This window comes from Podarcis bocagei (genome assembly GCF_964188305.1).
Source record: "Podarcis bocagei genome assembly, chromosome: 7".
NCBI lineage: Eukaryota > Metazoa > Chordata > Lepidosauria > Squamata > Lacertidae > Podarcis > Podarcis bocagei.
Window position 1 is genome coordinate 17,958,969 of NC_138132.1, and position 27,301 is coordinate 17,986,269.

The 27,301-nt window shown below is 44.0% G+C and overlaps 1 protein-coding gene across 1 annotated transcript; it reads right to left on the reverse strand.

The window, feature by feature from the left end:
* Nucleotides 1–1,651: 1,651 nt before the first annotated feature.
* LOC308590161 (lens fiber membrane intrinsic protein-like) lies at nucleotides 1,652–26,427 on the reverse strand. The gene is made up of 6 exons (XM_081199924.1): nucleotides 26,380–26,427; nucleotides 24,026–24,214; nucleotides 20,737–20,937; nucleotides 18,788–18,952; nucleotides 2,938–3,072; nucleotides 1,652–2,079 (listed from the first exon to the last, which is right to left on the reverse strand). The coding sequence occupies exons 3-6, from the start codon at nucleotides 20,909–20,911 to the stop codon at nucleotides 2,018–2,020; spliced, it is 537 nt and encodes a 178-aa protein (XP_081056050.1). The 5' UTR covers nucleotides 20,912–20,937; nucleotides 24,026–24,214; nucleotides 26,380–26,427; the 3' UTR covers nucleotides 1,652–2,017.
* Nucleotides 26,428–27,301: the final 874 nt, after the last annotated feature.

Sequence of the window (27,301 nt, forward strand, 5' to 3'; positions counted from 1 at the left end):
TATTCAATTCAGTACATAACAAAGAGTAACTTCAGTTGCTGACCCCTGCTTTCCAGAAAACTCTGCTAAACAGTTGAAAGCATTTAACGAGGTACCTTCACACGAGTATGTTCGAGCAGAGAAAGTGTGATGGGCGGTGGCCTTTTAATACAAACACTGTAGAAAGGAAGTCTTCCTTCTGTGTAGAGACGTGGTTCTGAACAAGGGCACAGGGGAGCCAAGCCTTACATGATCAAACATGGTACACAATGCCTTGAAGTGCTGAAGAGATGCCAGGGCTCAATACTTCCTCATCTGGAAGCCCTTCTCCTTAAGCCCTGGTGTGTGGCAGTGCATGAGTTAATAGCAGGCAGGGCCGGACCACCCATTAGACAAGGCCAGGCGACTGCCTCGGGCAGCACGATTCACAGGGGCACCAGATCCCAATGTAGATCTTTACTCCCCACTTGTTCATGATGTAGAGCTCCACTTACAGCTCCTTCCCTTGCCAGGAATGTGGCTGTCATTCTGTGGTGTGCTTCAGGTGCCAAAATGTATTGGGCGGGCAATAGCAGCAGGGAAGGAGATCCCATCCTCCCTACTTTCTCATCCAAGGTAGCTGGTCAGTTGCAGAATACCAGCAGAGAGTTGGGCAAAACCAAAGCTATGGTTTAATGCTGGAGTGCTGATTTGGAGTCTACTAACATTCTCTGGTCCATGGGGTCACGAAGAGTCGGACATGACTAAACAACTAAACAACAACAACAACATTCTGAGGGCCACAACTCATATCATCTGATGGTTGGCAGTGCTGACTGAGGAAGATGGAAACTGGAGTCCAACGGAATCTGCAGAGCTCCAGGTTAGCCACCCCTAGGTAGGGTAACCAACACCATAGTTCATGAATAACCACCAAACCAGGATATAAAACTATGTTTCGCAGTTGGTTTGCAAATCATAGTTTGGGCAAACTGTTGTTTCACTTTCTGAACCAATAAACCATAGTTTGGGAGCATTTCTTCACTTACAAATTCTTCTGTTTAGGAGAACATTCAGGGACTCTCAGGGAAGGCAGTTGATGGAAACCATACAAGCTTTTGCAACCCTGTACATATGCAACAGGGACAGGTGGTGCTGTGGGTTAAACCACAGAGCCTAGGACTTGCCGATCAGAAGGTCGGCGGTTCAAATCCCCGCGACGGGATGAGCTCCCGTTGCTCGGTCCCTGCTCCTGCCAACCTAGCAGTTCGAAAGAACGTCAAAGTGCAAGTGGATAAATAGGTACCGCTCTGGCGGGAAGGTAAACGGCGTTTCCGTGCGCTGCTCTGGTTCTCCAGAAGCAGCTTAGTCATGCCGGCCACATGACCCGGAAGCTGTACGCCAGCTCCCTTGGCCAGTAAAGCGAGATGAGCACCACAACCCCAGAGTCGGTCACAACTGGACCTAATGGTCAGGGGTCCCTTTACCTTTACCTTTACATATGCAACAGAAATAATGGTTTGTGATCAAAATAATGGTTAGTGGAAATGATGGTTTGGCAGTATCACTTAAACCTGAAGCTCTGAAAGTAGCAGGACTTCCTCGCTTCTGCTATATGACATGGCATCACTAAGCTAGGAAGCTGAAGACAATAATGACAACAGTTTGGACCAGAGTTACCAGTGTGTTTTTTTAATGGATCAAGGCTTTCAGCAGCTCCACAATGTGCACTGAAGCTCTTCTTTGACTGCTTTGCTTCCATCCCAGGAAAAGCCCCTTCTCCAAACATTTCTTGTGCATCACCCTACAGTAAGCCTTACAACAACCCTGTAAGGTAGACCAGTGTCATTATTTCCGTATTGCAGGCATTGAGGTTGAGTCATCCAGTGAGTGCATGGCTGGGCTGAAATCTGAACCATGGGATTCCAGCTGAGCTTCTTTGCCTCAAATGGTTAGCATTTCTTAAAGAGCCATTTCTCTTTTTTTCACACAACACCATTCTCTACCTCTCACACGTCAGTTCTTTAAACAATGCAGAGCCATGGTGGGTGCCGAAATCCTAGCGGTTCACAGCCAGTTGCTGGCATTTGTGCATCTTGTAGGCACACATGTAAAATATACCTGCACATTGGAGGAGAGAGAAAAGAAGGTGCAATATAATATAATATATAAATAATATAGCAGTTAGTTAGAGCATGGTGCTGATTGTGCCAAGGTTGCAGGTTTGATCCCCGTACGGGGAAGCAGCATATTTCTGTAACGCAGGGAGTTGATAATCTTCAAGGTCCCTTCCAACTCTACAGTTTTATAATTCTGTAATGCATTTCCCATTGGACGCAACATAGCAGAATCCTAGCAAAAGTCAATGCAAAACTAGCATGACCAAGTGAACTGAACTTTATTTATTTATCCATCAAATTTATATCCCATCTTTCTCTTGCAAGCGCTTCCAAAAGTGTATTGATTCAAACAGATGCACATAAAGCAAATCAAGTGATAAAAATATAGAAACAGTGCAATGCTAATAGGTTCCACTGGATTTAAAACGTGAGAGTTCCACCCCCACAACCCAGGGAGTCCTGGGAACCAACCAGGACCCCGTGACCATCTTCTGAGGCCCTTCTTTATGTGCCTCCTCCACAAAAGGTCCAGAGGGGAGCAACACAAGAACGGGGCCTTTTCTGCAGTGGCTCCCTGATTGTGGAACGTTCTCCCTGGGGAGGCTCACCTGGCACCTTCATTACATATCTTTAGGAGCCAGGCAAAAATGTTTCTCCTTTCCCAGGCCTTTGGCTAATTGAATAACCTATGGCCTTTTAAAGTGTGTGTGTGTTGGGGGGTTATTGTTTTCGTTTGTGACTATGTAATGTTCTTCTATGTTTTTAATATTGTGAACCACCCTGTGATCCTCGGAATGAGACATTCCTTTCGTACTCATGCATTTCTCTCCCTTCCCCCCCACCGCGCAAACATCATCACCTGCAAAGAAAGTCATCAGGAGGGCAACCCAGCCCAAGATGTAAGACCAGGAGAAACGCCACTCGCCAAATCGCTTGCCAAGGAAGTTGACCGTGACCCCGGTGTAGATCCCCATCGCCAGAAGGACAAAGAGTGCTGCAACATGGGAAGGAGAGAGGAGGGAGGGAAGGAGAGTTAATGTGATGAACTGATGAACCAACAAGACACAGTACTTCTGGTCAGACCTCACCTGGAGTACTGTGTCCAGTTCTGGGCACCACAGTTCAAGAAGGACACTGACAAACTGGAATGTGTCCAGAGGAGGGCAACCAAAATGGTCAAAGGCCTGGAAACGATGCCTTATGAGGAACGGTTAAGGGAGCTGGGCATGTTTAGCCTGGAGAAGAGGAGGTTAAGGGGTGATATGATAGCCATGTTCAAATATATAAAAGGATGTCACATAGAGGAGGGAGAAAGGTTGTTTTCTGCTGCTCCAGAGAAGCGGACACGGAGCAATGGATCCAAACTACAAGAAAGAAGATTCCACCTAAACATTAGGAAGAACTTCCTGACAGTAAGAGCTGTTCGACAGTGGAATTTGCTGCCAAGGAGTGTGGTGGAGTCTCCTACTTTGGAGGTCTTTAAGCAGAGGCTTGACAACCATATGTCAGGAGTGCTCTGATGGTGTTTCCTGCTTGTGTGATAGGAATTTTATGGTTTTAGATATATAGTAATGTTCATAACTGCACATACATAGATCAGCACAGGAACCATTTTGATTCCTAAACTGACCAAATCCTTTCTCTGCAAGGTTAAAAATGGAAAAGCCTCCCCATTGTCTCTTCCTTTAATCTGTGTTTGAATAAGGTGTGAGCCTGTGACCTGGCCCAGGAAATAAGTATTTTAGCACAACAAAAGAATGGCCAGGCTCCCCAGAAAATCCAATCAAGTAACCTGCTAGACAGGAGATAAACAAGGACAAGAGAAAAACAACATTTAAATTTCTGTGATGTAGGTGGGATGTATCTGAGGGGTGGTCTTAGGTTACACCCCTTCTGTGATGTATGCATAATGTTTCTGGGGGTGGTCCTGATCTAGAGAAGGGGAATTTCAAAAGTCTTTATAAGGCCTTGCAGGCCATTGTTCTGGGTCCTCTTCCTCTCCTGCGTGTGAGGGGGGTACCCTGTTGCAACAGATCAATAAAGATCAAGCTTACTAGCTGCTTTGCTTCTCAATATTCTCTGGTTGGCCTCTGTTATTTTCTCCTACCAATAGGGAACCTATGTAAGGACTCTATATGGGCTCTTGGATACCCCATAAGGGAAAAGGGCATATTTTTATTTACAACAGATGGCGACCACGCACGAAGGGACTTTTGGTTACCCGGTGATACGGAATGGAAGGGGGGGGGCTCCTTTCCCCCTTCCTTCTAAGAACATCCGAGGCCCCGCTTATTCCTATGGCCCCGCTTTAGCCAAGGACCTCCGGTTACAATGTATCCACTCTGTTTCTGCTTTTGCCCTATAGTACAGAATGGGTTTGAAATCATTGAAATCTTTAGAAATTGATATAAAATCAACCGTAACTCCGATTTCTTCGCTCTCAGTGTCATTCAACTCAGTTCCCCGTGGACTCCATGATGCTATCCCTACTTCCATAATCCCCGAAGCGGCAGGTCACGTACGCAGGAACTTCTTAATTTGCCAAACCTTCCCTCTAGGCAATATTAGGTGGCAGACGATGCATATCTCTGACCCATTGTCTTGCCACCACCGGTACTCAATAAATGTGTATCTATGTATATTTCCCGCTCTGCATATCCCCCCTCCCTCATCCGAAAATGCTAATTAATGTAATCCCACCTTTTCATAATGTATTCATGACGTGTAAAGTATATTCATGATGTAACTTGTGAAACCCAACCTTCCCATAATGTATTCGTGACGTTTCATGCACTGTATTCTGGGATATGGAGGGAAATTTCAAAAGTTCATGTCACCCCTTTCTCTGGGTTCAATCTCGCCTTGAACCTGTTGCGCAATAAACTTGGATCTTCTGCAGTTTGCTCCTGCGCCCGGCTGAGCTCATTTTCTTCCACAGGGACCCACGGACTTAGTCCGATGAGCTGGGTGGCAGAGTAACCCCGCACCCAGATTTTAGCCGTAACAGTTGGCGCCCAACGTGGGGCTTGTGGTTCTCCCGAGCTGCTGACTGGGGGCCCCGAAATCTTCAGCCGGCTCCAGGCCATTTTGCCTGGGAAGATCCTTTTGGACCCCCAGCCATCTTCCGGGCGGTAATCGAAAGCCCTAGGAGTTCAGCCGGGGAGCAAAAGAGGGATCCAGCCGGCTTATTCATCGATCCCGGGATCATCATAGAAGACGCGTGAGTATAAGGAAAAAGGAAAATCCAGTGCACTGGTGGGAAGGGGGTGGAATCTCCTGGCAACTGAATTCTCTGCCCTCCTCTCTATCGCTCCTTCTTGCCTTTCTCTTGGTCCGGTTAGTGAGAGAGACCGTGGACCGCTGCTCAACCCGAAAGGGGGGTTCTGAGCTCTATCTCTTTTCCTTAAAATCTCCAGCCAGCCGCACCAATTGGGAGTCCGAAAGTAAGACGGTGAGACCCGGCTTGGAAAGACAGCCGACTTTCCGCAACGGGCATCCCAGTTGAAAGCAAGGGGTTGGAGCTCTCTTTCCGAACTTCCCGAGCGCCCTTACGGAGGGGGCAGGAAGGGGTCTGGCTTTCTATCCCAATCCCAGCCGCACTGGTCGGTGCCACGTAACCGTGCGTGAGCCCGCTTCCAAAAGCAAGGGGGATTTTCAGTTCGAAATTCTATCCAGGGACCACCCGATCTGGCACCGCATGGCGCGGGCGTCCAGTAGGGCCCCTTTTCCTGAGATGTGACGATAGGTAGGAGGTTGCCAGGAGGGATAGCCCATGAGGAATTGGGCAGGACCGGCAGAGTGGGAAGAGACCCCAGGTTATAGGAAATAAGGAAATAAGGAAATAGGAAATAAGGAAATAGGAAAGGGAACGCAAGGAACCGGATAGCTAGAGCTCTCTAAAACCCACTAAGGAAGTTGCCAGGCAACTAGAAGCCCCTTCTCCTCTTTACTATACGTCCCTGTACTAAGCATACCAAACCCCTAGACATACCAATCCTAATCAACCCCTCTTTTTCCCCTTCTCTATCCCAGACACCCCCCCCCAAAAAAAGGAAAAAGCAAAAAAGCAACAACAGCAACGCATGCATCTATAAAGGGGTACCCAGTCAACCAAGCGTTGTGAGCCCTACCAGTCTGATTACCTGGTGGTGTGTTTGAAGAGGCAAGGAGGCCCATAAAACCATGTGGGACCTTCCTACTAATTTCACTTAATGAAGCCAAAGGTAGTGGCCCATCTCCTTGCAATAACCAACTAAAGGATGAGAATATATATGTTTACATGTTGTCTGTTATGTGTGTTGTCTGTTAATACATATATGAGAATATGTATGTTTACATGTTGTCCGTTATGTGTGTTGTCTGTTCCTTCTGTCTCTGGCAGACTGCCTTTCTTAAGTGTGCATAGTTTAAACTGCAAGCTTGCTTCAAAATTTAAATCTAAGGAAGCCATGCTGGATCTTAGCAGTCCTAAATAAGAGAAAATGAGAATGAAGTGTGCAAATGTTTACCCCACCTCTTGCCTTGCCCCAACTTTTGAGATTGTGAGTCTACAGTCTTATTTTGGAAGGTGCTGATAACCTAATGTTTCTACTGCAAAAGCCTAGTTGAGCCAACTGCTCTCAAGCTAAAATGCAGTGTATGTATTTCATTAAGCATATGCCTATGAAAGTATGGTGTTCCTTCTAAGAAAAATATCTGAGTCCAGTTTTAACTTTGATTTGGTTGGACAGAAGAGTTATTGTAAGGCTCCTGATATCAGTCTCTATAAGACTTCCTGGCCTCTTTTCTTAGAAAATGCCCCCCCTTGTTTCATTCTGTCTCTTTCAGGGTTTTTTTTTCCCCTTCTCCTTCTTATTCTGTGCCAGGTAAATTTACTCCTGAGTAAGCTTCCTTTAAAGGAAACTGCAAGGGGGGCATAGATTAGGCTTACTATTGCTCTGCAAGTTCAACAAAATTGTCAAATCTATGGCTGTTGTAATTATTTGTGAGTGGTCATATCAATTGAATTAACTTTGCTTTATAAAAGATCCTCTCCCTATCTTAGGAAAAATGTTAACTTCAATCTTCCTTTAAAGATAATTTCTATAGGTATGTGTGTGTTTCTGGTAGTACAAATCTTGCTATGAACCCTGTATTTTAGGGTTGGACTAGATGACCCCAGGTCCCTTTCAACTTTCCCAATTTGTGGCTGATGAGTTGAAATTCAGCCCAGGTTGGCTCTTTGTTTTTTAAAAGGTGTGATGAGAGGTGAAAGCCATGATGTTTGAAGCAGAACTGGTGATATCAGGCATTTAAGTGATCACAATGTTTATCATTTTGTCTATTATTTACAAAAATCAGACTTAAAAGTCTACTCAAAGTTTAAGCACATACAAATGGATAATCAAGTAGAATTAGCCTTGACCAATCCATTTGTCTGCAAATGGTAAGGCCGAAATGACTGAGAATGTTTAAAAAAAAAAAAAATTCCTATGAATTCTAACTCTCTGGCCATTTTTACTCATAAATAAGAGAGCGGTTGATTGTTCCGCGAATGGCCAGAGGGATATTAGCCCTTTCCTGTACATAAAGGAAGCTTGGGCTGAAATCGCTAGCTTTGGTGAATACTTAAATTGCTGAGTTTCTCTTTTTTGTTTAAAATCAAACCCTGTTTTCAAAATCTACTCCATACCCTTCCCTTCCCTTATTCAAATGTTAATTTAGCCAAAGGATGCAACATTTTCAATAGTACAAAAGGTTTGCTGAGACATGAACTCTGCACATGCACAGAGGCTAGATCAGCTAAAGAAGAGAGAGAGAGAGAGAGGACGGGGGGGGGGGACTGTAAGGAGGGAGAGGAGGTTTCTTCCAAATGTAAAAGAAAAGTCAGAACCATTGAGGGAAATCACCCTTAATCTGTCTTTGCTCCAGGGACTACTTAAGACAAAAGGCTACAAAAAAGAAAAAAGAAAAAACAAACAAACAAAAAACTAGCCCATCAAAAGTCAAGAGCTTTCCAGGTTCCAAATCTTAACATGCCAAATTCTTTTCACAGGTAAATATCAAAGCATTCCCCCCTCAATGGGAATTTTAGGAACAGCATTTCCTGACAGGCTTCTCACATGAAATAATTTTCCCTTTTAACAGGATATGTGAACCCCGATAACAAAGTGTTTGTCCCTTTTTCCTCCCACAGCAACTTTCTTTCTGTTCTGTGAAACACGTCTGAGTGACTTCCATCTCTTTGTGGCTTTGACATTTTTTTTTAAAGTTACAAATAATCTGTTTTCATTTATTTAATCCGTTTCTCCATGATGTCTATGAAGTTAATCAAAGCACAATCAAGCATTGTTTGTGGAATGGTACTTGTTTACCTTTGGCCTGAGCATCTCTTATTAATTCTGTCATTTTGGCTAGTGCAAGGTACTTGCACAACTTTAAATTGCCATTCATTTTTCCTTGGTATTAAGTCATTTTCCAGTATTGTCCTATTAATATTCTAGCCGATGTTGTCACATCAAGAAACACTCTTTTGTTTTCATTGTTACTTCAGATTTCTTAAAATTGTGTGTCTTAGCATTTATTTATTTTTCGTTCCTCATAAGTCATTGTGTGTGTTTCATTATTATTTTAACCTTGTATTTTTTTTACAGTTCTCTTTCCCTCCAAAGTGAAGGAAAGCAAACAAACTTGGCAGATAATAACAGTAGTTATAGGAAAATGTGATAATAATATTGGAATGAATGAAACGCTTAATTCGCTAAGATTTTATTATTTGCAACTTCCAACAGAAACCGAAGGACATCCTTTTCGCCTTTTGCCCCCTCCCTTTTCTAACTGTCTTTAAGCCCCCAAACCCTGCCCCTTACAGGATATCACTTCTACAGATGTGCAATGATGAAAAGCAGCAACAACCCCTCATGGCTAAGGGGAGGAGTTGAATTGCAAGGACATTTTCTCACTTTTGAACCTTAAGACTGTGCTCCAGGATTCAAAAGATACATGCATAGAAGATCACAATTGTGTCAAGATATGTAACTGATATTTAATTAGTTTGTTTTGTATTATGTGTTATTATGTAAGAATGTTGAAATGTGTCTGACAGTGTGATTTCCACAAAGGGGGGCAATTTTTGTGTGTAATTGTTTTTATGTCTTATTGCTTACACACCAATGGAGAATTCTCATGCATTTTATACTTTCTAATAGCTCACACTATTGTGTAGTCCAATGTTTAGATCAACTTATAACCACATTTAATTGTTCCACCTGGCACCCTGCCAACTTTCCCTATCCATTTTAAAATGTGTTAAACCTCGTTTTGCCAAGGACAAGCTTCTGGATCCATAAAACACCAGGTACATGAAGGTGCATATGCTTTGGTTTAGCAGGAATGATCCCTTATACAGTTAAATTGACTTATTTGGACAACTGCCCTTGTTAAGAATGGTTTTCTTTTAACAGATTGGTTTGAAGAGTTGAGAACCATGGGGCAAGATAAATTCGAATTGGACTCAGTTTGAATTGGGCAAGTGTATCCAGGCTGCAATTAGCCTTTTGGTCCTTTAAGTGCAAGTGAGCAACCCCCATGCGTGCAAAACCACAGCCTGTAATAGAATCCCATAGGAAGGCCAAGGCCAAGGCATCTCCCTCACGAGATGCCCAACCTGCGCCAGCTATGGTGAATGCCAGGCAACATGGTTAAATGAAAGCCCCGAGGGGATTCAACAGACAGGATGTGTTGCTGTAGCACTATGTCAGTGTGAGACCACAGAAGAGCTAGCTTGACACCTGAGAAATACACAAAATGGCGAAGGACAAAACACCAACTGCATTTTCAGTCATTAGACCTTCCTGCTAGGTGTAAAGCATAAAACACTATTGAGAATGCCACAAGTAATTTAGCAACAAAATACAAGAGGTGTTCTTTATATAATACCCTATATGCAGCTACCTGCACTGCTATACTTGCAAATGACCGTAAGAGGCATGGCTTGCAAGTCCCTTTCCCATTCACCGAGATTTAGGGTGCGGAGAAAAGATTTGCAAGTTCTTACAGAACTTTAATGCAAATCTATCTCCGAATGGGGGACTGATACGGAATGGAAGGGGGGGGGCTCCTTTCCCCCTTCCTTCTAAGAACATCCGAGGCCCCGCTTATTCCTATGGCCCCGCTTTAGCCAAGGACCTCCGGTTACAATGTATCCACTCTGTTTCTGCTTTTGCCCTATAGTACAGAATGGGTTTGAAATCATTGAAATCTTTAGAAATTGATATAAAATCAACCGTAACTCCGATTTCTTCGCTCTCAGTGTCATTCAACTCAGTTCCCCGTGGACTCCATGATGCTATCCCTACTTCCATAATCCCCGAAGCGGCAGGTCACGTACGCAGGAACTTCTTAATTTGCCAAACCTTCCCTCTAGGCAATATTAGGTGGCAGACGATGCATATCTCTGACCCATTGTCTTGCCACCACCGGTACTCAATAAATGTGTATCTATGTATATTTCCCGCTCTGCATATCCCCCCTCCCTCATCCGAAAATGCTAATTAATGTAATCCCACCTTTTCATAATGTATTCATGACGTGTAAAGTATATTCATGATGTAACTTGTGAAACCCAACCTTCCCATAATGTATTCGTGACGTTTCATGCACTGTATTCTGGGATATGGAGGGAAATTTCAAAAGTTCATGTCACCCCTTTCTCTGGGTTCAATCTCGCCTTGAACCTGTTGCGCAATAAACTTGGATCTTCTGCAGTTTGCTCCTGCGCCCGGCTGAGCTCATTTTCTTCCACAGGGACCCACGGACTTAGTCCGATGAGCTGGGTGGCAGAGTAACCCCGCACCCAGATTTTAGCCGTAACACCCGGATTCTGGAAACGAGGAAGGACTGGTTATCCAGCGCGCACCAGGCAGTTTGCCAGGAGGAATAACCAGTCTTCCATCGGTCCCAGGGTCTGGCAATAACTTGGAGTTTCAGCGGGGCTAACCAGAGGAAGCAAAGCTTGATCAGGCCGGCCTTAAACAATCAGTCAAGACATCGTGGGATCACCAGGAACAGAGCATGCGGAAGTGAGTATTAAGTAGGAAACACGGGTAGTGGGTTGGGGTCTCTAAACCACAGCAACCAAAATTCTTTAATTCTTCCTTTCCCCTTCAAAAAAAAAATTTCTACTTTCTCTCCTCCTTTCTGTCCCCTCAATCTCAACACCAGCCCTAGCCCTTCGGAGTAGGCCCAGGCAAAAGTTGTGTGTGACTTCTTTCATTTCCCTTCTACAGTCTATATGCCGACCTATTCCTTCGGAGTTTTGCCCAGAAAAAGGTCGTGCTTTTTCTTCTGTACTGAAAACTATAACTCCCAGGTGTAGCCGCACCTCTGCCATGGCGATCTTTGTTAGAGATGACCTGTGAGCAGAGAAAGCAAGGGCACCTGATTCCTTTCCTTCTTTGTCATTTCTGAGTCCCAATCTGGCACTGCGCCATGCAAGCGTCCAGTAGGGAACTCTCAGGTTAGATTGTAAGAGGCAGGAGGTTGCTGTGGGCTCCCTGGCTGAGTAATGACCAAAAGGGGGGGGGGGTTGAGATCGCTGACCGCACTGTTAGCTTAGTAGCCAGGAAAGGCCAACAGCTGTACCAGCCTAGTAAGTCAGGCCAGACGAACGGCGGTGTGTCACAGTACAAATTCTCGGAGTTGTCCAAATTGAGTGTACTGTGGGTTATTTATTGTGTTTCCTGAAAAGTGGGGATAAAACCCTGACTGCAGTATAAAAGTAAAAGCTAGCGCTATTAAAATTCTTAAAATGGGTGCACCTCAATCAAAAGAAATGGACCCACAGACTCCTGATGGGAAAGAAGCCCAGTTGGTGCTTACTTCCCGCCTGGACTTTAAGAAATGTTTTTCCTGTGTTTAAATTGTACTTAGGTAACATCCAGCAGCTGCTTATCTTAAATGTGCCATCTAAAATAAAAATGCAAGCTTGCTCCAATTCAAAATCTAAGGAAGCCATGTTGAACCTTAACAATCTTAAACAAGATAAAATGAGAATGAAGTGTGCAAATGTTTGTTATTTGAGAGAGGCTCAAAAGAGTCTTCCTCCTTGTATGTGCTTCATTAAGTATATGCCTATGAAAGTATGGTGTTCCTTCTAAGAAAAATATGTGAGTCCAGTTTTAACTTTGATTTGGTTGGACAGAAGAGTTATTGTAAGGCTCCTGGTATCAGTCTCTATAAGACGTCCTGGCCTCTTTTCTTAGAAAATGCCCCCCCTTGTTTCACTCTGTCTCTTTCAGGGTTTTTTCCCCTTCTCCTTCTTATTCTGTGCCAGGTAAATTTACTCCCGAGTAAGCTTCCTTTAAAGGAAACTGCAAAGGGGGGGGCATAGATTAGGCTTACTATTCCTCTGCAAGTTCAGGAAAAAATGTCACTTTTGTATTCCTTTTAAATCAAATCTATGGCTGTTTTAACTATGCTTTATAAGAGATCCTCTCCCTATCTTAGGAAAAATGTTCACTTCAATCTTTAAAGATAATTTATCTAGGAACTTTCACTCTTTAGTCTAAGGAAGTAAACACTCACTCAAACTAGCTTCAAGATCTGCTAAAAGGGTTGGGTACTTTTATTTTCCTCTTCCTTAGTACATGATAGGCGCATGGCTTGTGGTCTCTTCCCCAGTTGTGTCTGTGTACATAAGTATGTGTGTGTCTCTCTGGTAGTACAAATCTTGCTATGAACCCTGTATTTTAGGGTTGGACTAGATGACCCCAGGTCCCTTTCAACTTTCCCAATTTGTGGCTGATGAGTTGAAATCCAGCCCAGATTTGCTCTTTGTTTTTAAAGGTGAGAGGTGAATGTGTGTGTTTCTGGTAGTACAAATCTTGCTATAAACCCTGTATTTTAGGGTTGGACTAGATGACCCCAGGTCCCTTTCAACTTTCCCAATTTGTGGCTGATGTGTTGAAATTCAGCCCAGATTTGCTCAAATCTTGCTATGAAACCTGTATTTTAGGGTTGGACTAGATGACCCCAGGTCCCTTTCAACTTTCCCAATTTGTGGCTGATGAGTTGAAATTCAGCCCAGATTTGCTCTTTGTTTTTTTTAAAAGGTGTGAGGTGAAGCCATGATGTTTGAAGCAGAACTGGTGATATCAGGCAGTTGAGTGATTACAGTATTTATCATTTTGTCTACTATTAAAAAAAAAAATCAAACTTAAAAGTCTATTAAAAGTTTAAGCACATAAAAATTCATATAGTCAAGTAGAATGCGCCTTGACCAATCCTGTAAATAAAGGGGCAGTAAAATTTGTCTGCAAATGGTAAGGCTGAAATGACTGAGAATGTTTAAAAAAAAATAAAGAAAGAAAAAATCCTATGAATTCTGATCCTCTGGCCATTTTCCCCATATATAAGGGCGTGGCATTGTTCCGCGAATGGCCAGAGGGATATTAGCCCTTTCCTGTACATAAAGGAAGCAGTCTCAGTTTGCTTGGGCTGAAATTGCTAGCTTTGAGTTTCTCTTTTTTGTTTTAAAATCTAACCCTATTTTTAAAATCTACTCCTTACCTGGCCATTTTTACTCATAAATAAGAGAGCGGTTGATTGTTCCGCGAATGGCCAGAGGGATATTAGCCCTTTCCTGTACATAAAGGAAGCAGTCTCAGTTTGCTTGGGCTGAAATTGCTAGCTTTGAGTTTCTCTTTTTTGTTTTAAAATCTAACCCTATTTTTAAAATCTACTCCTTACCCTTCCCTTCCCTTATTCAAATGGTAATTGAGCCAAAAGATGCAACATTTTCAATGGTATAAAAGGTTTGCTGAGGCATGAACTCTGCACATGCACAGAGGCTAGATCAGCTTAAAAAAGAGGGGGGGGGGAGAGAGAAGGTTTGGAGAGCAGTGTGCTGCAGGGAGAAACCTTTCCAAATAGCCATTGAGGGAAATCACCCTTAATGTGTTTTGCTCCAGGAAGACAATAGTTAAGTACTGGACATGCCAAATTCTTTTCACAGGTAAATATCAAAGCACTCCCACTGTGAGTTCCTCTCTTGAGTAGTTTCTCCCCCCCCCCAATGGGATTTAAATTTTATAACAGTTTTGTGTGTGTGTGTGTATGTGTATATGCCTATGCATTTTAGGAACAGAATTTCCTGACAAACCTCTAACATGAAATAATTTTCCCTTTCAACAGGTGTGTGTATATTGTGTGTATATGCCTATGCATTTTAGGAACAGCATTTCCTGACAGACCTCTCACATGAAATAATTTTCCCTTTTAACAGAGTGTCCTTTCTTTTCTCCCACAGCACAAATGATAATGAGAGGATGCAAACAGTGATTTAAATACTCTATAAAAAGTAATTGCATTTGTTTTTCTTTTGTCTTTCTTCCCTTAAAGCCAAACAGTCACTTTCTTTCTGTTCAGCAAAACAAGTCTGAATCCCTGCTATATTAGTTGATTTCCATCTATCTCTTTGTGGCTTTGACATTTTTTTTTAGGTTACAAATAATTTGTTTCGTTTATTAAGTTCGTTTTATCAGTTCTTCCATTATATATATGAAATTAATCGAAGCACAACCAAACATTGTTTGTGGAATGGTATTTGTTTACCTTTTTGCCTGAGCATTTCTTATTAATTCTGTCATTTTGGCTAGTGCAAGGTACCTGCACAACTTTAAATTGCCATTCATTTTTCTTGGTATTAACTCATTTCCCAGTATTAACATTACAGCTGATGATGTCACATCAAGAAACACTTTTATTTTCATTTGGGATGTTAGAATGCCAAAACAGATTACTTCAGGTTACTTCAGGTTGCTTATTAATTGTGTGTCTTAGCATTTATTTATTTTTGGTTCCTCATAGGTCATTTGTGTGTGTGTGTTTTACTTTGGGGACATGTTCATCACATGTTGAAAGTCAGTTTCATGAAGTTCTTTTATTGGATAGCACATGGTGAATTTTAAGTTTTCCCCATTGTTTTCCCTTTCCCCCCCCAGTCCAGTAGTAATCTGTGTGCTTTTGATAATATCTTTGTACTATTTAATAATAGTTATTTTCTGAATCTGATGTCTTTGTGTCAAGTCCATTTTCATCTAACTGGTAATCTAATTTTTTGCTTTCTTTTTATTTTTTTTACCTTTGTATTTTTACAGTTCTCTTTCTATACATGTGGAGTAATTTTTTATTTTATAATATGAAAAGAACAACAACAACAAAAATTAAGTGAAAGAAAGCAAACAAACTTAGCAGATAATAACAGTAATTATATGGAAATGTGATAATAAATAATAATAAATAATAAATTTTATTTATATCCTGCCCTCCCCAGCCGAAGCTGGGCTCAAGGCGGCTAACAACAATCAAAATAGTCCAATAATGATAATGAATAAAATGTTTAATCCACTAAAATTGTTATTATTTGCAGCTTCCCATGGAAACTGGAGGACATCCTTTTTGCCTTTTGCCCCTTTCATGTCTAACTGTGTTTTTAAGTCACCCCAAAACCCTGCCCCTTACAGGATATCACTTCTACAGATGTGCAATGATGAGCAGCAACAACCCCTCAACTCAGTCAACCCATCACAAGACCAGCAACAACAGAGTTTTCAAAGTGCCCACAGCTATCTCTTTCAAAGGATATAGACTGCCGGGGGGGGGGGAGTGGACCTGACAAAGGGGGGAGTGGACCTGACAAAGGGGGGAGGAGTTGAATTGCAAGGACATTTTCCCACTTTTGAACCTTAAGACTGTGCTCCAGGATTCAAAAGATACATACGTAAAAGATCACAATTGTGTCAAGATATGTAACAGATATTTAATTAGTTTTTTTTTTTGTATTATGTGTTATTATGTAAGAATGTTGAAATGTGTCTGACAGTGTAATTTCCACAAAGGGGGGAATATTGTGTGTAACTGTTTTTATGTTTAATGTCTTATTGCTTACACACCAATGGAGAATTCTCATGCATTTTATACTTTCTAATAGCTCACACTATTGTGTAGTCCAATGTTTAGATAACCACATTTCATTGTCCCACCTGACACTATGCCAATCTTTCCCTATCCATTTTAATATGTGTTAAACCTCGTTTTGCCAAGGACAAACTTCTGGATCCATAAAACACCAGGTACATGAAGGTGGATATGCTTTAGTTTAGCAGGAATGATCCCTTATAGAGTTAAATTGACTTATTTGGACAAAGTGCCCTTTTTAAGAATGGTTTTCTTTAACAGATTGGTTTGAAGACTTGAGAACCATGGGGCAAGATAAATTCAAATTGGACTCAGTTTGAATTGGGCAAGTGTATCCAGGCTGCAATTAGCTTTTGGTCCTTTAAGTGCAAGTGAGCAACTTCCCATTGTGCGAGTGCGAGTGCGAGACCACAGCCTATAATAAAATCCCATAGCTAAAGGCCAAGGCGAAGACCTCTCCCTCACGAGATGCCCAAAACCTGTGCCAGCTATGGTGAATGCCAGGCGACATGGTTAAATGAAAGCCCTGAGGGGATTCAACAGAAGGGATGTGTTGCTGTAGCACTATGTCAGTGTGAGACCACAGAAGAGCTACCTTGACACCTGAGAACACAAAAATGGCGGGGGGGGGGAAGCAAACTGCACTTTTCAGTCATTAGTGGACCTTACCTTCCTGCTAGGTGTAAAGCATAGAACACTATTGAGTAAATGGTCTCTCCCAAAGTGTTAGAATGCCACAAGTAATTTAGTAGCAAAACGCAACATGTGTTATTTTTATGATATATTTATACAAACACATCCATTTACAACATACGATGTTATTATTTGTGGGGCAAAAATTTTTAAGAAAAATTCTAGCCCCAAAGGGGGGAATATTGTGATAGGAATTTTATGGTTTTAGATATATAGTAATGTTCATAACTGCACATACATAGATCAGCACAGGAACCATTTTGATTCCTAAACTGACCAAATCCTTTCTCTGCAAGGTTAAAAATGGAAAAGCCTCCCCATTGTCTCTTCCTTTAATCTGTGTTTGAATAAGGTGTGAGCCTGTGACCTGGCCCAGGAAATAAGTATTTTAGCACAACAAAAGAATGGCCAGGCTCCCCAGAAAATCCAATCAAGTAACCTGCTAGACAGGAGATAAACAAGGACAAGAGAAAAACAACATTTAAATTTCTGTGATGTAGGTGGGATGTATCTGAGGGGTGGTCTTAGGTTACACCCCTTCTGTAATGTATGCATAATGTTTCTGGGGGTGGTCCTGATCTAGAGAAGGAGAATTTCAAAAGTCTTTATAAGGTCTTGCAGCCCATTGTTCTGGGTCCTCTTCCTCTCCTGCGTGTGAGGGAACCTATGTAAGGACTCTATATGGGCTCTTGGATACCCCATAAGGGAAAAGGGCATATTTTTATTTACAACACTTGGCAGGGGGTTGGACTCGATGGCCCTTGTGGTCTCTTCCAACTCTATGATTCTATGATTCTATTCTATGATTCTATGAACAAGAAGAATGCGAAAAGAGTCCTGTTGGATCATGCCAAAGGTCCATCTAGTCCACAGAGGGGCCAGCCAGATACTCGATGGAATTTCATAAGCAGGATCTGAGTGCAACAGAGCTCTCTTCCAACTTGCAATTCCCAGTGGCTGGCAATCATTCATTCATTCATTCATTCATTCATTCATTCATTCATTCCCCAGCTTTCTTCCAAGGAGCTCAAGGTGACATAACATACTTCCCCTCCCTCAATTTTATCCTCACAACGACCCTGCGAGGTTGGTTAAGGTGAGAGCGAGTGACTGTCCCAAGTTCACCCAGTGGGCTTCATGGCTGAGCAGGGATTGGCACCCTGGTCTTCCCAGGTCCCGGTCCAGCAAACTCCAACCATGACACTACTCTGGCTCTTAAAGAGGCATCTCCTGTCTCGGGTCCTATAAATATTAGATATATAGACATATAGGCAATGTATGTCTATATGAGCTATCTGTTCACATGTTGCAAGAGTTGCCGTATCTTCTATCCATTGATTAAAGGGTGGGGCATAGATTGATCTTTCCCGTGGATCAATATGAGTCTTTCAGCTGTAGTTTGGGCACAAAGAATGCATTTACGTTGACCGGTTCCAGTGCATTTATTTTTAAAACATAGTAGATTATAAAGAAATGTATATATATTTACAACATATATTTCACTTGATATACCGTTGTTTTAGGCAAACGTGTGGAATTATGGTGGCTGGTTTTAAATCTTATTCTTTTGTATTTTTTATGCATTTTTGTTTCCTGTTTTTCGCATTTTTGTTTCCTTTTTATTTTTTCACTTAATGTTGTTTAATTGAAATATTTTCATTCATTAATAGATATATATACAGAGAGAGAGAGAGAGCTTTTTCTGGGGGGATGCAGGGGTACGCGTACCCCTAAACATTCTGTGAATCTAAGTTTGGCCTCATTGAGTAGGAATATGAGAGTACCCCTAAACATTTTTTAAGAAAAAAAGCACTGTGTGTGTATACACACATCTACATAATGTGTGTGCATATATCTTTCTTTGAAATTCCCCGCTTTCCTCCTTCTCCACCCCCACCCCATCCTATCTTGGGAGCCCAGGTGTGGCACCTGGGCCCTCACCTGAATACGCCTGTGTTTTTGCATCTGAAATCACAGCATCTGCCTCTAGGCACCTGCGCTGCTTCGAGTTGTGCAGCTTTGAGAAAGAGCTCAACCTATGAGAGAGAAGAGGTGCTTACTGGAAACGAAGAACAGGACGCCGGCCGCAAAGGATCTGTTGAAGCGCTGGAAAGTGGAGAATTGGGCAAAGGAAAAGATGCCGGTGATGATGCCAGCAAAGCAAGAGAGAGCAGAGAGGATCATGAAGGCCCGGGTGGCATTCCAGTAGGCTGCAGGGAATAAGACTGAGAGAAGAGAGAGCTACTGAATACTATGCCTAGCTAAATGCAGAATAGGGTGAGCAGAATAGGAATGGCCCACAGAAATATTTTGAATAATTATTTAATTTCTATACCATCCTTTCATTTGAGGATCACAGGGCAGTTTATAATACAAAAACACACAAATACATTACATAGTAACAAGCAAACAAAAACCCAACACAGAGAGTTTAAAAGGCCATAGATTATTCAATTAGCCAAAGGTCTGGGAGAAGAGGAATGTTTTTGTTGCCTGGCACATAAATATACGTAAAGAAGGCACCAGGCAAGCCTCCCTGGGGAGTGCATTCCTCAAATAGGGAGCCACCACAGAAAAGGCCTGTTCTTGTGTGGTCACCCTCCACACCTGTCGTGGAGAAGGCACCCAGAGAAGTGCCTCTATTTATGATTGCAGGGTCTGGGTAGGTTCATACGGAGAGAGGCAGTCCTAGTGTTACTGCAGTCCTGAGCCATTTATGGCTTTATAGGTCAAAACCACCGCTTTGAACTGGGCCTGGAAACTAATAGGAAGCCAGTGCAGTTGGGGCAGAATCCACATTATATGCTCAAACCATCTTGCCTCAGGGAGAACCCTGGCCACTGAATTCTCCAGCTGAAGATTCTTCCGAGGCAGCCCCGTGTATAACACATTGCAGCAATCTAGCCTAGAGGTTATGGTGCACTGGATGGCCATGGCTGAACCCCTCAAGTACAAATTTTACACCCCCAAGTACTAGTAAGTTTTACACCCCCAAGTGCTAGGAGAGGGGGTGCCACCATCTGGGGCTGCCTGGTTGGTGTTGACCCATGACACAGCCTTTTCCCCTGCCAGCTCCCCAGTTGTGGAATGCCCTCCCTAGCATTCCCTCCCATCATTAAATTTCAGGAGGAATTTGAACATGTTCTTGCTCACCCAGGGCATTTAGTGTCTAATTTGTCTAATCCTCTTTCAAAGCCGTCCAAATCGGGGGCCACCACTGCATCCTGTGGCGGTGAGTTCCATAATTAAACTATGTGCTGCCTGGTTAACGTAGGTCCAACCCTGAGCAGAGCTTAGCTTGTGAAATCAGCAGATCATTGCCACTGAGCTTCTTCAATGTGCGACAGAGGTCCATGTGGGATGTGAAACACAAGGGCCATCAAGTACAACATTCCTAGAGTGAACATGTTTACACATGGGGAGGAATGTTTGTCCAGCAAGCAGGTAAACTTCTTGTTTCCTTCTGGGCTGGGACAGACTTCCTCTGCATGTGACTAGAGGTGGGCGTGGCCTCACCTGTGCAGGTAATGACAAAAGCACAGGGCAGGGCAGCCATCTCTCTCTCTATGACTACTTTCGTCAAAGAAGCAACATCTGCTTAGCCAAAGATGCTCTCTTGGCCTCCAGCCGAGAGAGGACAAAGGGACTGTCTCCTTATGAGATAGTTTCCAGGTGTATGTAACTTTTCTAAGCTAAGTCTGCCTTCTGGGATCCAACTGTGAACAGAATGTGAGTGAGTAAACTCTTTTTATACTTTTATAGAAGACTGTGTCATGTCTTATCTTTTATAAGGGAATAAGGGGGGAATACCAGGACAGTTATTATAGAAGCTTTAGTGAGCCTGAAATAACACATCCGCTGTGAATTTAAAAGGGGGAATGTTACTCTGCTAAATTGTGAACTTGTTTACACAAGTTGGAAAGGCTATAATCAAACAATATATCCTCTCCTGCATCCCTGAACATTCCCACAGTCCACACACACACACAGGCTCCAAGCTGTCTCTTACCAATGCTCTCCAGCTGCATGTAGCACTTGCCAGGAAAGCAGTATCTCCAGAGTCCCTGGTGAGCAAAGGCACCTGCCAATCGGTATTGCATCCAGTAGTCTGTCACCGTCGACACCACCAGGAGGATGTTCCCCAGAGAGGCACAGAACAAGCCCCCACCCATGAAACTGTACATCCTCGTCCCAATTCTGAGAGCAGCAGCTGGAAGGAATAAGAGTGTGGCTTAGCGATTAGAAGGCGGCAAAATCTGGGTTGCTGTTGGAAAGGCCAATGTGGTGTAGCGGTTAGAGCAGGCATACCCAAACTCGGCCCTTCAGATGTTTTGGGACTACAATTCCCATCATCCCTGACCACTGGCCCTGTTAACTAGGGATGATGGGAGTTGTAGTCCCAAAACATCTGGAGGGCCGAGTTTGGGGGTACCTGGGTTAGATTGCTGGGCTAGGACCTGGGAGACCAGGGTTCAAATCCCAGCTTAGCCATGAACCCTTGGGAAAATTGAGATAGAAATGCAGAAAATATATAAGCAAGGGGGCAGGGGTGAGAAATTGCAGCTAGGAATGATGCAAGAGATGTTCGGGGGGGGAGGTGGAAGATGTAGAATTGTAGCATTGGAAGGGACCCCAAAGGCCATCTAGTCCAAACTCCCCCCCCCCCAAAAAAAATGCAAGACTCTCAGCTAAAGCATCCATGATCGATGGCCATCCAACTTCTGCTTTAAAACCTCCAGGAAATGAAAGTCAACCACCTCTAGAGGGAGATTGTTCCACTGCCAAACAGCTCTTATTGTCAGGAAGTTTTTCCTGATGTTTACTTGGAATCTCCTTTCTTGTCGATTGAAGCCATCGGTTCCAGTCCTACCTTCCAGAGCAAAAGAAAACAAGTGTGTTCCTTCTTCTATGTGACAGCCCTTGAGAGATTTGAAGGTGGCTATCACATCTCCCAGTCTCCTCTTGATCATCATGGTTGCCCTCCTCTGCACGTTTGTCAACATCCTTCTTAAATTCTGGTGCCCAGAATGGGACATAGTACCCCAGGTGTGGTCTGACCAAGGCAGAATACAGTGGGACTCTTACTTCCCTTGAACAGGACACTATATTTCTGCTGATGCAGCCTAGAATAGCGTTAGCTTTCTTTGCTGCTGCATCACACTGTTGGCGCATGGCGTGCTCTGGTCCATAGGGTCACGAAGAGTCAGACACAACTAAACAACAACAAATGACTCATGTTGACTTGAGGGGTTGACAATCAAAGCATCAACACAACTGGGAACTGAGGACTGGGGGAAATTGTGGAAAGTACCGCCCGGTCTCGAATCTTCCATTCCTGGGTAAGGTGATTGAGAGAGCGGTTGCTGAACAGCTTGGTAGGTTTCTGGATGAAACATCTGCTCTGGACCCATTCCAGTCCGGCTTCCGCGCTGGTCATGGGACCGAGACGGCTCTGGTCGCCCTAACAGATGATCTCCGCAGGCAGCTGGATCGAGGCGGGTCAGGGCTGCTGATTCTTCTAGATCTGTCAGCAGCCTTTGACATGGTCGATCACGAACTCCTGGACCACCGCCTTGCCGACGTGGGGATCCAGGGCACAGTCCTTCAATGGCTGCGCTCGTTTCTCTCTGGTCGGGGACAGAGGGTGGCGCTTGGGGGGGAATTGTCATCACGCCACTCCTTGGTGTGTGGAGTGCCTCAGGGTGCAATTCTCTCCCCGATGCTTTTTAACATCTTTATGCGCCCCCTCGCCCAGCTTGTCCGGAGTTTTGGGCTGGGTTGCCATCAGTATGCTGATGACACCCAACTCTATCTGTTGATGGATGGCCATCCTGACTCGGCCCCAGACACACTGACCAGATGTCTGGAAGCTGTGGCTGGATGGTTACGTGGGAGCCGGTTGAAGTTAAATCCTTCGAAGACAGAGGTCCTCTGGCTGGGGCGGGACGATATGGGATCGAGGGGGCAACTCCCATCTCTTGCGGGGGTGCAATTAGTGCCAGCACCGGCCGTTAAGAGTTTGGGTGTAATCTCCGATACCTCCCTCTCTATGGAGTCGCAGATTACAGCTATAACAAAGGCGGCATTTTTTCATCTCCGCCAAGCTAAGCAGTTGGCCCCTTATCTCTCTCGTCCTGACCTAGCCACTGTGATCCATGCGACGGTCACCTCCAGACTGGATTATTGTAACTCGCTCTACGTGGGGCTGCCCTTGAGACTGACCCAGAAACTCCAGCGGGTGCAGAATGCCGCGGCGAGACTCCTTATGGGGTCTTCGCTGCGAGAGCACATTCATCCGGTATTATACCAGCTGCACTGGCTCCCGGTGGAGTACAGGATCAGGTTTAAGGTGCTGGTTTTAACCTTTAAAGCCCTATACGGCCTAGGACCCTCGTACCTACGGGACCGCCTCTCCTGGTATGCCCCACAGAGAAACCTACGGTCTGCAAATAATAACATCCTCAAGGTCCCAGGCCTCAGAGAGGTTAGGCTGGCCTCAACTAGAGCCAGGGCCTTCTCGGCTGCAGCTCCAAACTGGTGGAATGCTCTGTCAAAAGAGACTAGGGCCCTGCGGGACCTGACATCTTTCTGCAGGGCCTGCAAGACAGAGTTGTTCCGCCAGGCCTTTGGTCAGGGCGCAGCCTGACTCCCTCCTCTGGCAACCTACACATAATTCTGCCTAATTGGTTGCCATCAATTTGATTTAATTAATTTTTATAATGAAATATTTTTAGATCGTGTGATTATTTGACTGATTATTTGATTGTTGTTAGCCACCCTGAGCCCGGCTTTGGCTGGGGAGGGCGGGATATAAATAAAATTTATTATTATTATTATTATTATTAAAGTAGATTTGAAATTTACAGATTGTTCTCTTTTGAAAGAAAACTATATGAAAATGATGTACAGGCGGTATATCACACCAGTACAGAGAGCAAAAATGTATAAAACTGGGTCAAACATATGTTGGAAACTACCCTAAGGAGTCTCAAAGCGGCTAACATTCTCCTTTCCCTTCCTCCCCCACAACAAACACTCTGAGGTGAGTGGGGCTGAGAGACTTCAAAGACTAGCCCAAGGTCACCCAGCAGCTGCATATGGAGGAGTGGGGAAGTGAACCTGGTTCGCCAGATTACAAGTCCACCACTCTTAACCACTACACCACACTGGCTCCCCACATGGGGTTGCAAAGTCCCCAGTTTGGGGTAGGTTGTGTTCTGTATATTCAACAACCCCACACCTCTGCCCCAGCCACACGTATCCTGTGGGTGGTCTCAGCATCCACCCCTCTTGCCTACCTGCAGACCCCAGGAGCCTCTTCCCTTGCTGCTCGTCTCTCTCGTATTAGCTGAGCCGAGCCCCTTTTTTCAAAACACCTCCGACAGCTACATGTGGCTGACTCGGCCCAAACGTCTCCAGCGCCTTACGGAAAATGACCAATGATGGGGAGCCGGGGTGGGAGCGGAGGATACAGATGACGAGAGACGCTGTTGGTTCGAGAAGGGAAATGTGCACAGGCAGCAAACTCCTTTCTGGCACTCTGAATGCAGTGAAACCTGCTGACTCTCCAGCTCTGGGACCAGGGCAGGAGCTGCAGGAAGGCCTCAGGGTCAGAGACCCCGTGAGGATTGCCTTGCAGAGTGGAAATAAAAGGGGATTTAAGCCACTAGCCTGCATTTGACCCCCTTGCATTTAGGAACTGCACAGCGGAAGATGAAGAGGCGTTCACACATTATTTCCTTCAGCCTGCTAGCAGTTTCTTTTCACATCGGGACTGTATAGTGTCCATGGTATTTTTCTGAGCAGAAGACAATGCTAGTCCCACTCAGAGAAGACCTACTGAAATGAATAAACACAGTTCATCTGGGTCCATTAATTTCAACAGGTTTGCTCCAAGTAGAACTTAGCTTGCTACAGCCAATGGTCCCCTGATGAATGAAAAGCTGAAATTAAGATTGTGAAAGAGGAGAAAACAAAATTGACAAGAGCTGCCAAGCCCTAGAGAAGCATCATAGGGTGAGGTGGTAGGTCCCTATTTTCCCCTCATGAATTCAAGGTGCCAAATGGGCTACAGGAACGTCCACCAAACAGAATATACAGTGGTACCTCTGGTTACAGATGCTTCAGGTTACAGATGCTTCAGGTTACAGACTCTGCTAACCCAGAAATAGTACTTTGGATTAAGAACTTTGCTTCAGGATGAGAACAGAAATCACGCAGCGGCAGCAGGAGGCCCCATTAGCTAAAGTGGTACCTCAGGTTAAGAACAGTTTCAGGTTAAGAATGGACCTCCAGAATGAATTAAGTTCTTAACCCGAGGTACCACTGTATCTTCCATGTAAAATATCAATTTTAGTTATTTTACTGATTCCCCCACTCCTCTGGCTGGCACATTAACTATCATCTTTAATGTGTTTCCTGCTGCTATTTTTTTACACTTTTTGTTAAGACTGCCTGTTGGGTGTATTGAATTTCAAAATTTGCTTTGTAACAGCTTAATTTGATGATTATAATTATCTATATGCTGCCCATCTGACTGGGTTGCTCCAGCCATTCCTGGTGGCTTTCAACAAAATAGTATAAGCACACACACAAAAACACCCTCAGACATAAAAAACTTTCCTCCACGGGGCTGCCTTCAGGTGTCTCCTAAAAGCCAGCTGTTTATTTCCTTGACATCTGATGGGAGGACCATGTTAAGCTTTTGTTAGGTTGCTGGAGCATAGGAATACTGAATATAAACATAGTAGAGGCCTGTCATGGATGCTTTAGTTGAGATTCTTGCATTGCAGGGTTGGACTCCACAATTCTATCATTCTGTGAGACCAATACTTACTTTTTTCAAGATGTAGTGCTGCGCTAGGTCACAAGGGGGAACTAGCGGGTTATATTTCACTGGAACAGCCACTGCAAACAAACCCTCTCAAATCAGGGCAAAGTATGCAATACCTTTCAGTCTGGCTCCTGTGCGCTCCCGGCTGCTGCCTGTTCAATCCTGTGTAAGTGTGACCTTGCCTATGATGCAGAGCCATTCTGTCCTTGAGAAATTCTGCCATTTCCCTCAAAGCAAACTTCAACCCAAAAGGAAAACTTAAGCCACATTCACTTTACCCTTAAGCTGAATTGTATACATTTGAAACAGCCATTTCCCATGATTGATATTTTGTGTGCGCATGTGTACACAGGGGCAGGAAAGTCAAGCAGGTAACACACATTGGTAAAGACATCTGGTGTATGTGCAACAGCGTGAAAATGTGACTTGAAAAACGGCAGAGAGCAACCTTTAAGCTGCTAATGCGTACGTAGCCAAAGATTATGGGACACGGGTGGCACTGTGGTCTAAACCACTGAGCCTTTGGGGCTTGCTGATCAGAAGGTCGGCGGTTCAAATCCCATTGCTCTGTCCCAGCTCCTGCCAACCTTGCAGTTTGAAAGCATGCCAGCGCAAGTAGATAAATAGATACTGCTGCAGCGGGGAGGTAAACGGCGTTTCCGTGCGCTGCTCTGGTTCACCAGAAGTGGCTTAGTCATGCTGGCCACATGACCCGGAAGCTGTACACCAACTCCCTTCAGCCTATAGAGCGAGATGAGAGCCTCAACTCCAGAGTCGTCCGCGACTGGACCTAATGGTCAGGGGTCCCTTTACCTTTACCCTTCCTTCAGATTAGATACTCTCAGGACTGCAGGCCTCAATTCCTACTTGCTTCTTCTCCAGGCCTTCCTCATGAGAGGCGGGTATATGTTATGGATCTCTTGCCTGCTGAGATGCAACAGAAAGCCTAGCCTTTTAGCTTTCTTATGCATGCTAAAGCCTGTTTCTCCAGCAGAGACCGAGTATTCAGTTCAGCTTTTGCCAGCGTTTTAACTCCAACACCAACAGAAACAAACTGCCTTGGGAGGTGGTAGACTCTTTCAGTGGAAATATTTAAGCAAAGGTTCAGTAGGCTCTCATGTCAGGTAGTGGTGCTGTAGCTGCAATATTCAGTTACTAACACAGGTGGCTTTCTCTCCCTCCAAATAACCCTGGCACTCTTAAAATCCTGAGTTATATCCCAGCTTCCCTCAAAGGAATTCCATGAGGGGCATGTGTGCATGTATACATATGCACACAGAAGCTTTAAATTCTTACAGCAAAACAGTTGAGATTCTTGCGTTGCAGAGGGTTGGACTGTAATGAACCTCGGGGTCCCTTCCAACTCCATAATTGTATTATTTTCACCTTCAATTGTTGCTCTGACGAAAATGGCACCATTTCCAAGGTGGCAGGCACAGAGCTTGGAGAACATAAACGCTCAGAAGGGCTTCATTCACTTTGGCAGAAGCCAAAATGTTTTGCTGCAAGCATTTCAAATTTCTGTTCTGTTAAGTTACAGTAATAACATACTGTTTTAGTGATTAATTGCACTCTACCGGGATGCAGAACAAACTTGTCTCAACTGCTGTCTGATACCGTCATGACTATCCACTTGGTGGCTCATTTTTAAGTGAGAGAAACATGGGAAGTTGCACCCAACTTAAAGTGATGTGCAAGTCTGCCTAAAAGGAAGGTCAAGATACACAAAATAGAGAACTTT